This window comes from Nothobranchius furzeri, chromosome 9 (genome assembly GCF_043380555.1).
Source record: "Nothobranchius furzeri strain GRZ-AD chromosome 9, NfurGRZ-RIMD1, whole genome shotgun sequence".
Lineage (NCBI taxonomy): Eukaryota > Metazoa > Chordata > Actinopteri > Cyprinodontiformes > Nothobranchiidae > Nothobranchius > Nothobranchius furzeri.
This window is the reverse complement of record NC_091749.1, coordinates 29,621,711-29,636,547: the sequence shown is the minus strand read 5'-3', so window position 1 is coordinate 29,636,547 and position 14,837 is coordinate 29,621,711. Positions and strand designations below refer to the sequence as shown.

Genomic DNA, 14,837 nt, shown 5'->3' with positions numbered 1-14,837 from the left:
TTTGAATTATTTTACTTCAGGATGAGAATGCAGTCAGACAAGGAAAGACCAGGTTATGATGCACTGATGTGCAGAGACGGCGGAATGCTGGAACAGCCTCTCTTATTCCGAGGTGCATGCTCCAAACATCGCTCTTGGAGCTACAAATGTAACTTTCTCAGGTTGCTGGTAAAACCGCCAACAGCGCAACATGAACTCGAACCCCCGAGTACATTTTTCAGGGGCAAGTAATTTAGTAATAAAGTGAAACAAAACCTCACCATGGATATACCAATAGCTATGGATACAATGGATACCAATAGCTATATGCTTCTAAAATCAGTAGATTTGGTATAGAATGAAAATGATTAAAGCTGAATTTACGTTATGTACACACACCACACACATTTACACTTCGGAGATGATTACAATCACTGTCACATGACTAAACAAGTACACATCACCCCCTCACCCTTTGAAACAGATAAAAAATGGAAACAAGATGGAAAAAATATCAGTTGTGTTATATCGGCCCAGTTTAACTTATCAGACCGATACCGATATGTTAAAAATGACGAACATCGGCTGATACTGAAATTGATGCCAATATATTGTGCATCACTAGTAGTTATAACTTTTGTACAAGATCTAAAAGACAAGTTAACAATTCGTAATACTGTTGGAAACCTGTAATTTTTGCTCAAGATTGATATTACTCATCTTAATGGCCATTTCACTAATTAATCAAGTTAAATCCCCAATTTATCAGTAAATTTCAGTTTTGACCATCGGTTTTGACCTGGGAAATGACAAACTGAAATGGGAGAATACATTTTGTATGCTTCACCCTAACATGTTACGTTAGTCTACATCTAAACCATGGACTCATCCACAAACACGTGGCCATGGGTCTCTCTCACCTATGTCCAGATTAGTCAGTATTACTTGAAATGGTGGATGTTGATCTTGGTAAATGAAGGTACTGGGCTAATCATAGCAGCGATTAGACGTACATCAGCAGGCTCTTGTAGTCACTGGGCCTTCCTAAGCCCTGACACTGGGTCACACAAGTCAGACTGTCTGGAAATTACCTATCCAGAGAAACTGGCTTTGACTTTCATTCTTAAATCAATCATACATGTCATTAGAACCATAAATAAGGGTTATTTAGATTATGTAGTACAGTCGTGTCAATAGATGTACACACCCAGGTGGATTTTCTGGCAATTTCTCAAAGAATAAGAATGAAAACAAAAATCCTTTTTTTTCCCACTTGTCAGGGATGTTGTCAAGCCATTTATTGTGGAAAAAAATTGTGTGAACTCCTTTCAAAACACCATAACAAAATAAAATACTAAAATGTTTACTCACCCCAGTTCACAACACAGTGAATTGCCCCCTTAAGCCGGGCGTACACTGTGCGACTTTTTCACTCGCAGCGTTCAGCTTCAGCTCAAACTGTACGACTTCCTCGCAGAGCAGATCTCACGAGTCATGTGCTCACACTGTACGACCCAGTTCTCGGATGCGACCTGACTGCTCACACTGTACGTCTGGTAGCAACACGTCGGCCCTAAAAATATGCTAAAAATAGCAGTTTTTACTCAACACGTCAGACTTTTTTGTCTTGTTTTGCCTGTTGTCCTTCGGGAGTGCTGCAGGAGGACACACAGCGATTTATGGGGGTTGGATGAGGAAAACAAAATAAAAAAAGTAAATCTGTTTTGTGATCAGTTTAATTTGACATGAACACGACAAACACGCTTTCTTTACTATCTTTGTGAGTAAAAAAAACGTGTAGAAACAAAACGAACAGCGTGTGTTATTAGGGAAATAGCGGGTGAGCGGCATTGGTGCATGATTGCGCATGCGCCGTGAGCGGTTCTGATACATTTTGGGTCGCAGCTGCTCGCAGCGCCGCTTCAACAGTGCGATACCCTCACGAGGGACGAGCGAAATATTAAACACGCCAGAAGTCCGTGCGAGCTCACGACTGCTGATCGGTAGCTGGTCATGTGGTGTTAATCGCCTCTCGTAACCCCCTGTACACTACACGACCGCTCGGCGCAAAACTCGTCCCGATCTCGTGGATTCTCACACGACTGGAAAATCGGCTCAAAAAAGTGAAAAGTCGCACAGTGTACGTCCGGCTTTAAGCAACATTGACAGCTTGGCCATCTGTCATGAACAACGCAATCTCCACAATGGTTCCATGATATTGAGGTCGGGAGACTGAGACGGTAACTCCAGAACCTTCACTTTATTCTGCAGGAGCCAGTGGCAGGTCCACTTGGCCTTGTGTTTTGGGTCATTGTGTTGTTGGAACATCAAAGTGAAGCTTTCAGGCTGAGGAAAACAAATCCTCCTCTCATGGGTCTGGCCAAAAAGTTCAACGTTGGTCTCAGAGCTCTAAATGATTTTATTCCAGAAATGTTGAGCCTTGTTTCTTTGCTGTTTGGCATATTGTAAGCTAGATGTTTCGTGGAATTTGTGTAGTAATGGCTTCTTCAACTTTGCAGAAATGCAGTTTTGGTACTCCTACATTACATGACTAGCCTGGCAAGCCAGACGCCCATTGACGGCTCTCGGTCGTGGGGCGGGTTCTACTGGACTCAGCGTGCTACTGGACAATAAACAACACGACGTACTCACCACATCAGATGTCGGTAAATGAAGCAGTCCGCTGTTGAAGAAGGTGAAAATAAATCCTTTTTCTAAATGAAGAGCAAGTCACTGATACACTATATAAATGTGTGTCTAATCGTGCTGCAGACATGTGTTGTCAATGGTTTTGCACTATAGTGCATTTTAGTTAAAATTTTAATTTTCTGCCTAAAACTGTCAGTGTTGTGCCATTGTTAGGTAAAAACTCTGCACTGCATTTGAATTTAAATCTGCCATCGCTATTGGCTAAGAGGTACCCTAGAATGTTAGCTGGTACCATATGAGGTCACAATGTTGTTGTGTGCCTGTGTGTATTTGTTAGCGGCTCCGCCCTCTCGGTCTGCTAGGCAACAGCATTTGTTGCATTTTTCAAACAGGAAGTGGGAGTGGAGTAATACTCTAGTAGAGGGTGACTTGCTCTTTAAATAGTTCCATCAGCTCCTGATTCTAAGTCCAAATAGTCCAAAATTGATGTAAAAGCCGTTTTAAACAAGCTGTCACCATCTTATTCCACTTTTTCACATCATCCCACCCACCAGAGGAATAGAGGGCCCCGATTGGCCCACAAAGCGGATAGAGAGCTGTGATTGGCCAGCCGGAATGCTGTGAGGGGCTGCAGAGGTTCCAATGTAGCGCTCCTAGACCAATCTTTGCAAAGCAAGACTTTGGTCTAGTTCACTAGACTATTACAAGACCAGAAGAGACTTCCAACAATGAATGGTAACAAAATGGTAAATGGCCTGTATTTGATAGTCTTTTGAGTTCTATAACCCCCCCCCCCCCCCCCCCCCCAAGATGCTTTACAATACACTAGTCTTTCACCCAGGCACACACACACACACACAAATGCTGTTAAATGACAATATTTTGTAGTAGAATTTTTTATAGGAGACTCAAGCAAACGTGTTTACATTGCATCAATTAAAATGTCATATAATTAGATACTGGACATTATTTTTTTCATTCAAGTTAATGTGTTAGATTTTGTCCATTTTTGTTTCATTCTCCTTGTTCTTCTATTCATTTTGGACAAACATTGTCTTGTGTCCAGTAGCAGAATAAACTTAGTTGTTTTGTTTCTGTAACAGACTCAGCAACACCTATCCCAGTTCACTTCCCATCCTCAACCTTTAGTGTGAGATGATGTAAAAGTGTGCACTGTTGTCTGTTCAGTGTCTTTTCTCACTCTACCACTAGAAGTCACTAAAGTCATAAACATTTAAATCATGGAATCATCTTTATGCTGATTAGGATGAACTTAATAACATACGGTTTATTTCCCCACCAGGATAACATGCAAACCCAACAACTACAAGTGTTATTGTACAAACAGTGGCACGTCAGGTATTACAGCAGTGGCTGGTTGAGCAACAACCAGGAAAACACTCCGTTTAATGTGTAATCCTTTTACCAAGAGTTAACAGATGGCAAAAATTCCTTCCAGTAAACCCAAGACCTACTTTAATTTTGTTCTTTCATCTTCTCAGCGATAACATCGTCCACTACGGCTGCAATATTTGGCAACATGGACTCAGATATAGAAATGAATAAAATATCTGTGGACAGTATCTCATCAGCCTGTGCCGAATCTGCCAAAACAACTCCAGAGAAAAAGTAAACTTTAGTCAGCAATGGAAAACACTCAAGTAATGGCAGGGCCCGATCTATGCTATGTGCACAGAATAATTAGAAGATAAAGAACTTCCTTAAATCCTAATTATTTTTAAAACACCCATTTTTTCCCACACCTATAAAGTGCATTGCAGCCTGCAGCAGGTGGGTTATGGCGAGATGAGGCAAAGAGATCTGCTGCAGTCATTCCACAAAATCACAGAACAAACTAAATCTACAGCACTAATATCCAAATAACGTTTATGTTCTGGGAGAACAACCTACCCATCAACAGGTTTTGTGTCTGCATCCTTGACTAGAACCACAAGAAAACATGTGCTGACCCAAACACTCATCTGAACAGTGAGGGGGCAAGCCTCACTTCAAACCCAACCTCTAAAAATACTTCAGCACAAGTGAGACCTGAGTGTAATAAGTACTTAGAACTGGATGTATAGAATAAGATCAGCCATTTAAAAAATAATAAAACCAGCGCCGTAAATGAAACTTTGCTGCAAGATTATATTCTCCTCCTCAGTCAACCTTCAGCCAGTTAATGCGCAGTTGGAGAAGCTGTGCAGCTCAACTTCCAGCCAAAAGTTAAAAGCCTTCGTTGACAAAACAACAGAGGAGACACTGAACATTGCGAGTCAGACAGGACACAAATATAATATAAACATCAGTCTTCTCCACTATACATTCTGTTGAGATTATAAAATATGAGGTGAATTTCAAGTTCACATGTGAATAGGGATGGGTACCTTTGACATTTGAATCGATCCGGTACTAATTACCGGTACCTACGAATCGATACCGGTACTTAACGGTACCAATTTTCAATACTTTTTAGTGTTTATTATTTTAATTCTCTTTTATAATTAAATATATATTTTTCTCAATATATAACAATATTTGATAAATATCACGATAAATAACATACAACTGTTTGTATTTTAACATCGTCCTTGTAGTTTCATAAGCTGATAATTAAACTGAAGCAAACATCTTTACTGTGAACTAAATTTACTGTGTATCTTCATTCCTTTTGCCATCTTTTTTCATTTGATTTTTCCTACTGGGAAGTTAGAATTTCCGAGGAGAAAGCGAACGCACCATTAGCTGATAACAATGGTAGCAATGGAAGCTAACATATCAAGCTAACGATATCTTAAACAGTTTATTTAGCTGCTGGAGCAGATTAAAACGATGCCTCACACTTAGATCGTCACTGGTTTCGTCTTCACCCGTCACATTTAGTAAAGTGAAGCCAAACTTTAGAGCGCGTTCATGTTGTTCTAGTCCGAAATTCGGAGTTCCGAGGAGAAACCGAACGCACCATTAGCGAAACGGAAGCTAACATATCAAGCCAATTATATTTACCTACCGGAGCAGATTAAGATGAGGATGTCTCACTTAGATAGTTGTCGCTGGTTTCATCATCCAGTTACCCATCACATTTAGTGAAGTGGACCCAAGCTTTAGCCTGCGTTCTCTCTACCATGCTGCTCTGTTTACAACTGGTTCACAGCAAGCAACGACATAAAGCCTGATTTATGCTTCTCCGTCTGCGTCAGTGCGGAGACACGCAGCGTCCTTGCGTAGGGCTCCGGCAGGCACGCAAGTACGTACGGAGTCGAGCCCACTTTTTTAAACATCCGTCGAACGAGACGGATTATGCAAGCTTGTGATTGGTCAGGACGCCGCTGTTGTTTACAGCGCCGCCATTGCAAAGAGAGCCGAGTTTAACTAGCGGCAGACACGGCGAAGCTTGAAGAATGCCTCGCGAAAAAAACTCTAAAAATATGAACGTTTAATTCTCCCGTGACTGGAGGAGTGAAAAGTTGCGCAGCAAGCGTTTTTTTTGTGGACGGAAATGATAGGAAACGTAGGTTTAGAGGTGGGGAGCGCATGAATAGATGGAGGAGAATGAGAGACAAATATGTCCGTGTTTAAAGTCTCTTATATACACAAAAACACAATATAAACACACCATCTTGGACCGATACATGACAGGATACCACAGAACAGCGCTACGCCCTCTGTTGTCCTGCCGGGCAATTGCTTTGCAACACTCTCCAGGAGACGGAGAAGTAAAAGCGCAAAACGCTTCCGTCAATCCGTGCGTGTCTGTCCCTTGCGGAGCTGACGGAGAAGCATAAACCAGGCTTTACGCTCTTGCGCATGCGCAGCTGTCTTGGCAAGTTCTCGTTATGAAGGACGGGTACCGAAAAGAGGCACCGTTTGAAATGACGTGAATCGGTGCTCGGTCGGTACTATGGAATTCGGTCGGTACCTTAAAAAGTACCGAATTCGGTACCCATCCCTACATGTGAAGCAACTTTGTTTTCCAGAAGAAAATTATTTCTTTACTTTGAAATGAAACACTTTAGTGATCCGGCATAAAGATGCGTGTGCATGCACACGTGCACGCAAGTAATGCATCTCCAAGTTTTCTTTTTTCTTTGAAGATTTCTGATAAATGTGTTAAACACAGGGCTGCATGATATTAGGAAAACCTGCGATATTCGATAACAGTGCTTAATATTGCGATATTGATATTACTCACGATAAATTACCAAATACTAAAGTATGCAGTGTTGATGTCGTCTGGCGTGTGACGTCTGCTCTGGGTTCAAAGCAAACAAAAACTAATGCATGAATTCCATTACAACATAACATTTTATTGCAAAAATATGCAGCTGCACCTGCTACTGTATTAGCAGCAAAACAACAAACTGCACGCATGCAGTTTCTCAGTGACTTTAAAACATCACCACCACCATAAAACTTTTTCTGATGCTCCAAATACAGAACAACATCCCTTACCAGGGTTTTTTGAATAAATAAAAATACCAGAAAATAAGTTTAAATGTTAAATAATAGTTAACATCACTTAAATGCAACAGCAAATTCTCTCATTGCTACTGAGCATTTTCTCCACATATGTGGTTATGATATAAGGCTGTTGCTGTAATTGGGAAGTGAACTGTGCTGGGCCAAACTAGGAGAATATTAAGATTTTCTGAGGGAAAGAGAAAAACAATTGTCTACCTTTCAGAAGAGGAACTGGCAAAAAAACTACATGGAAAATATGTGAAAACGTTTGTTTTTAACCCCAAATTGAACAAGTTTAGCTAGATCTTAAAAAGCAGCTCAGATGATGAAACTGCAACTATGATTCTGATAACAAGCTAACAAATTGAACTAGCTCCTCTTAAGAAAATCGGCTAGCAGAGCTTCTGACTGACAGTTTATGTGCAGCAGCAAATCAACTATCCTGATTAACAAGGTTATAAAAGCTCATAAATGAAAAATCACTTTGAGGTTTGAGGGAACTTTTCCAGGCCCTCTTTAGCAGGGTGGGACTGGGAGGAGAGTGCTGTAGCCTTTTAGCTGGAAGCTAACCGGAGCCTGGGCTAACATCACCACCCGGTGGAACACTAGCGACATGAAGGTGGGTTGGTTCACCTGCACGTGTCAGAGTCAGCCCGGTTATTATCAGCTGCTTAACGGCACCGAGCAGACTCACGTTCACGTTTGAAAGCAGCGCTGATTCCAGAAACCTCAGCACAAAGTGCGTTCGTTAATCTGAGCCAGCATGACCAACAAGGGAAGCGAGTGGCAGGAGAAAGCGGGGGCGGAGCAGAGCGGAGATAGTGGAATTTTGGGGTAAGGGTCTACGTAGGGGGCGGGCATATTACGTGAACGGACCCATCTGATAGAAGGGCTACGTTTGATTGGTCAAATAACACTTCCGCATAAAAAACAGAGCTGGCTTACAAAAAGTTGATGTATGACATGGATGGAAATGTTTGAACCAAACATTTATCGCCGTATTTGACGTGCTTTGCAATGGGCCTATCGCATGTCCTGTTATCCCAATGACGATAATTTTTCGATATATTGTGCAGCCCTACTCCGTTTCATTTTAAAAACATGGTTAGTTCTACTTCAGCATGTCTGCTAACACTCTGTGTGCATCTGTTTATAGAAGCAGGTTTCTTTGGGACTGCCTTGCACCTTTCAGTGGAGACTTACAGCTGTGCTTTGTCATAAAGTAGTTCCAAGTCTAAAATGGCACCTATGATTCCTTTATGTTCTCAATTATTTTCACTTGCAGTCAGTCTGATTATTTAGGTCACCCAGCAGAACTGGGATCACTACTGACTGACTTTGAGGACGTTTTTACTCACAATGCTAGTTGGATCCATTTACTCACTGTGTTTTATGCTAAGCTAAAGCTAAAGGAGTACAGACGGGTCAGGAGAATTACTGGGCCAGTAAAACTGGGTTTTTTTTTTCGACTTATCTGACGCACACAACATTGGTGTGGAATATCCTTTAAAGTGGTATTTTTAATACATTTGCAATGGTCTCTAGTACAAGGGTGCCCAATCCTGGTCCTGGAGAGTCGCTAATTGCGGTTTTTAAGAGGGCGGGCTCAGAAACGAGCTTGCACACCATGAGAGTAAACATCAAGGCTCTAAAGTTGATCCTCAGCCATGTGTGTCACACGTCACGTGATCATGAAGCAGACAATCCATGAATTAGGAGATTGTTTTGGAACGATGCCATGCCTAAAGCAAGGTGTTTAACCAGAACAGCTTCTGCAGCGCACACTTTGACAACGGATTGTGAAAGAACGGAAAAGGCTAGAAACACTGATCCTTCCTGATGTAAGAAGTGAGTCTACTCTTTGTTTTAGTAGTTTTGGTGTTTATATGGTCATACAACACAATGTTCTGTCACTGTTGAAAAACCAGTAAAAATGCTCAAAAACGCTGGCAGTTAATGAGTTAAAAAATGTTGTATTTTTTGCTCATGTTATTTAATAAAATGCAATAAAACAATTCACATGAGAAAAACACATGGCTAAACCATAAAACACAGTCTACAGAAACATGATAACAGAAATAAGAGAGTTTAGGGGAAAATAAATCAGAATGTGGGGGTGAGAAGGGCCTAATGGCCCTTTTCACAGCCAGTTTTTACTCACCAGACTTTGACAACATATTGCCCAACTAAGATCACAAAAATGTCATGTCTGGACTGAGAGCAGCTGTACTTGTGTTATTAGAGATCAACTCATCAAAACCAGTGACAGTCAGAACCAATGGCCCGTGTGGCCTGGCTGGTGCTCTCCCTCTGGATGCCTGTAGTCTACTGGAGCATCTTCATGGCGTCATTCTCCACCTCTGTCATACTTAAAATGACTTAATAAAAACACACCAACTACTCAAAGGGGAAATGGCAACACAAGCACATAAGTCATGCCCTGAAGTGTCTTGTTTGTCAGGACAGGCTGTGAAATACTGCTAAAGAACAAAATATGACCCAGACACGTTGGGGCAAGCGTGGTGAAATCCTCCTGACAACAAAGTTTGAGATAGCTGAACTTTATAAGGACTTTTCACCCAGACGCTATGTTAGGAGTGCTGGCGACAGAAAGCTTCAATATAACAGAGCAGGGGTCTGTGTGAACCACGTGTGGTTCCAACATAATGCGTCTGCAAATGAGAAAATGCATCCAGAGGAGAACCTCATCAGGAAATGTCCTTCAGCCACCTCCACAGCCCTCATAACACTGAAAAAGCCCATTGAACTGTTTTTCTGAAAACACCAGCTCTAAGGAACTTTTCTCAGACTGTATCCATACTGCAGAAAGGAAAATAAAGTAAAATAACCACCAGCCAGCGGTTGGGAGATGAGTCAAAGCTTTTTCACAATTCCTGGATTTCAAGTGAACTTGGCCGACCCCGAACTTGAATGTTAGTAGACTGCTGTCTGCTTCTTATTTAGAAGATGACATTCAATGTTGCTTATATCATCAATTTTAAAATATAAGCATCTTAAATTTAATTTGATTCTCTACAGCTAATTACTATAGACCAGTGATCCCAAACTCCCTTCCCCGAGGGTCAGAATCCAGCACGTTTTACTGTTATTCCTGTTTCAACACACCTGATTTTAATCAGCAGGTGATTAACAGCCTTCTGCCGAGCCTGGTGAGCTGCTTAACAGGTGAATCAAGTGTTGGATTAGGAAAACTACTAAAACATGCTGGATACCACATACTGCGCAACAATTAGCCGCTGTAGTGGATGGGTGCATTTTCACCAGCTGCAAAGGGTCGCAGAAACGTCCCAGAAGTGTAGGGCAGGGCTATTCAGGTCCAGGTCTGGAGGGCCGGTATCCAGCACGCTTTAGTGGTTTCTCTGGTCCAACACGCTTGATTCAGCGGTTGAATCACCTGTGCAGCAGCTCATCAGGCAATGCAGAAGTCTGTTAATTACCTGCTGATTGAAATCAGGTGTGGTGAAGCAGGGTTAGAACCAAAACGTGCTGGACACCCGCCCTCCAGGCCTGGAATTAAATAGCCCTGGAGTAGGGGCATGTCGCTCATGCGTAGGGTTGTCACGGTAACCGGTGTAGCGGTAAACCCGGTGAAAAAGTTGACAATAATAACAGTCTTGTAAAAAATATATTATCTCGGTGGATTACTGTGGCTGCGGTGTAGGCGCGGTGACCCTTACCAGCCAACGTATCGTCTGCTGAAGTTGACGGCAGCACATGCGCACTTTGTTGTTTACAACCAAAACTTTCTTGAAGCTAAAGCTGAAATAATGGCCAAAGGAGGAGACGGCAGCGCTCAGGACATTTATTATCCCTCAAAGAAGACAAAGTCGGAAGTATGGGCATTATTTTTTTTTTGGATATTTGAAGAATGCCGAGGGACAGTTGATAGAAGACGGCTATCCTGTTTGCAGCACGTGCAGAAAAAGTGTCTGTGAAAGGCAGCAACGCTTCAAATCTCATGACACATCTGCGTGACCATCACCCACAACTCTACAGTCAATGCAAGGCAAGTTAAGAAGAAGAAGAAGAAAATATCATTTTTATAGCGCCTCTCAAGATAAAAATCACGAGGCGCTTCACAAAAGATATATATATATAAAAATATAAAAAACCATTTAGAAAATGTTTAAAATATATTTAAAATGAGCAAAAATAGGCAATTGGGATTTAAAAGAAAAAAGTGTTAAGAAAGAGAGAGCGTGAATAGGAAAGCGGGAAATCAGTGGATAACGTTAGCGTTTTAGCTAAAATGTGTGATCCGAGGATTTGGGTTGAGGGAGAATGCAACGAGTCGCTATATAAAGCAGCCGCGGCGCCGCTACCTGCATATAAACCGTGTCGCGGACACCCTCATAGTGAAATGACGCTATGCATTACGGGGCTCCCAGGGGCAGATAAGAGTTGATCTCTCTCAGAGAATATTTATGAATTTAACAATGATTACTGCCTGATGACTTTTTCCCAAATCTGCAAAGCTCACTGGAAGAACACAAACCGAGGATGATATTTTCCTGATGTAGGGTTTATTACTCAAGTAAGGGTAAAAAAAAATATCCGATTGGAAGAGTACTTGAGTACTGAGTATCATCTGGTCTTATATTTTTTAAATGATGACATCAAACAGACAAAAAATTAGAAGTTATGGGCAAATATTGGTATTTTAAAGACTAAAGGGGAAAAATGTAAACAAATAAACAACATAATTACAAAATAACACATTTTAGGCTAAATTTTAGCACAAACTGAGGACAATATTTTCCTGATATACAGGGTTTATTTAATTGTCTGAAAATGTAACATGTTTTAAAAAATACCGCAATAATACCGAAAACCGTGGTAATTTTGGTCACAATAACTGAGGTTAAATTTTCACACCGTGACAACCCTACTCACGCGTTGAGTCTATTTTGTACATATTACACGTCCAGAATGCGTCAAGTTCAATAGTTCGGACTGTTGACGCAGGAAAGTAGTGTAAAACATTCGGAAACTTTCAAAATAAAAGTTGTGCAGATTTACATTTCCTTAACTGGTAAACAAGTACATCATTACCTGTGAAACCTCCGTAGATGCGTTAAAAGGAACAGAAAATGAACCAAAGACCTTTCTGGATACATGCTGCCATATTTCCCCTTACTTTTATCGCATGAACTGCCAGAATCACACGTGATGTAACTCTCCAGTCATTTTGTGATGTTGTGGAACCAGTTCAGTGGAACGCCTTTGCTGCTGTTTTGTGTTTGAAACCCTCCCGGTGGGAAGGGTGCTTGCGGGTGAAAAATACCTGTTGTGTTACACGCCGCTTACGCATCCAGTGGAAAGGAGAGTTACACTACATGCAGGAAATTTCCTTTCATAACTACTTTGAAGCAGGAGTAAAACGAGCTTTATAAACAGTTCAAATTCAAAATGACAGCACTTCCTTTGGTACAAAAACCAAACAAACTCTAGGATAAAGGAACTGTATAAAGGTCCCTGTGGTTAAAAACAGGAAGGTAGTGAATGACTTTGTAGGTCCAGATAGCATGAATGAATATAGCAATGGTACCACAAATAAAAATGTTTAAGATACTGTTTATAGTTGTCAACCAATCTTTCTTCAGTTACCCACGAGAAGGTCTCACTGCAGTATTTGGCATGTTTTTTCTGGAGATATTGGCCTCAAACAACTGAACGTGATGCTTAAATATCAGCTTTTAAAATAAAATGAAGATTAACCTGGAAGTTATAGCCATACTGTTACAAACACTGCTACTAATAGGAGCGTAGCTCAAGAAGAAACCAACCAGACTTATGGAAGCATCTCTCAAGCTGGGGCAACTATTAACGCACGCACGCACGCACGCACACACACACACACACACACACACACACACACACACACACACACACACACACACACACACACACACACACACACACACACACACACACACACACACACACACACACACACACACACACACACACACACACACACACACACAAACAACAACACAGACACACAAGCAAATGACGTATGCTGGCATTGAGAGTTGGGTAATAGGTGTGGAAGAATGTCAAAATGTCCTTCATCCCCTGCTTCTTACAACTGCCATGCGGTAGTCTCAACAGAATGGAGACAGAAAGACGGCGGTTTATCAGAGGAAATGTCTTTGTTTCTGTGCGATAAAACACTGGCATCCATAATACTATCTGATCAACACAATTTTCTAAATTTTAATATCTAAATATTGATGTAGGCTAATTCATTTAACTGGTTGAATGATACTAAAGACCATATCTCAGAAGGAGCACATCAATATGTCCTGCAGATTTGAAGCAGGCAGGGAGAAGTTAAACAACTTTGGTTCTTCTCATCAACCTGAAGACCCCCCCCCCCCCCCCCCCCCCACACACACACACACACACTAATACAAGACATCTAATATATTCCACTCTCTTCTTTGCTAGCGTGCCCACACGCCGTCACTCCAGCAACCCACAAAGCAGCTTTGGCTGAAGTGAACGTGTCGAGCATCTGTATATTTAAACCTTCTGTAATGTGTGTTTGATCACAGACTGCATGCTGTTAATGCACAGACGTACATGGCATCCCAAATCTATCCTGCAACAGTTTCATGTCACAAGACAAAAACATTAACATGCTGAGTCTGCAGCAAGGCGCCAGTCACCAGGGAAACAATTCATCCAGACGCAGACGCGCGCGCACACGCACACGCACACACACACACACACACACACACACACACACACACACACACACACACTTTGAGTCAGCCAAAACACGTCGTGTGAACGGCACCAGCAAAACAAGTCGTCTAAAACACGACAGACATAAACACAAAAGTATGTTTTTATACTTCTTGTTATGGGATGATAATTTGAACTCTTATTTACGAAGGATAAGACACAACCACTTTAACCGTTCGGTGCATCAGTAAACAGATACTAACCTTTCATGCTTAGACTCAGAAATATAAGCATTTCATGAGCTCAGACTACATTTGGCTTCTAAACTAATACCTTTGTTTAACTCATTCTTTGTGTGAAGGTGAGGAAAAATTAACTTCAAATAAAGATCTTAAGAAAGGTTGGTCATGCAAAACAAACTTCCACACCTTTGCGTGAGATCTGGCTTACCTTTCTGGCAATGGTTGGAATTCCAGCAGCGGTAGTTGTAGTTGTTGTTGAACATAGTCTTCCTGCATAAAGGGTTGTTCTCCATGATGCCTGGACACACATCACTGCACTCCTTTGATTGCTTGTTCCCTGCGATGTAATTGTTGAACTCCGCATCCACGATGAGGGACCAGTCTATAGAATCCAAATAGCAGAGCTCTGGATTCTTCTCTATTCGGATAGAGCCACGAGTGATGTTCCTCAGGTTGTAGAGTCCAATGTCCTTCAGGCTCGTCATCTCAAAGATGACCAGGGCATAGTTATAGAAGAGGTTACGACCCCGGATGACAGAGAGATTGGGAAAAAGCGTGCTCAGACTGTCCAAGCCAGAAACCCTGAAGAGTAGCAGGTAGTCGGTGATCATGGTCAGCTTGGGGAAGCTTAGGGTGCGGAAGACTTCCTGGTTGATGTTGTTATTTTTATCCCCAATTAGAAGTATCTGCAAGTAGCCTTCAACCACCGTGCAATTCTCCAACTGTCTGAATTGACTGATGTCATTACCAATATCGATGCCGGGGGTACAAACTGCAAAAAAAGACAAAATG

General features: G+C 41.6%; 1 protein-coding gene across 1 annotated transcript in view; it reads right to left on the bottom strand.

The window, feature by feature from the left end:
* The window catches only part of LOC107382005 (insulin-like growth factor 1 receptor), a 65,607-nt gene that overhangs the window by 34,749 nt on the left and 16,021 nt on the right, over positions 1–14,837 (bottom strand). The window contains exon 2 of the mRNA XM_015953956.3: positions 14,254–14,817. Coding sequence (XP_015809442.3) covers positions 14,254–14,817 — 564 coding nt within the window. The remainder of the gene's footprint in view (positions 1–14,253; positions 14,818–14,837) is intronic.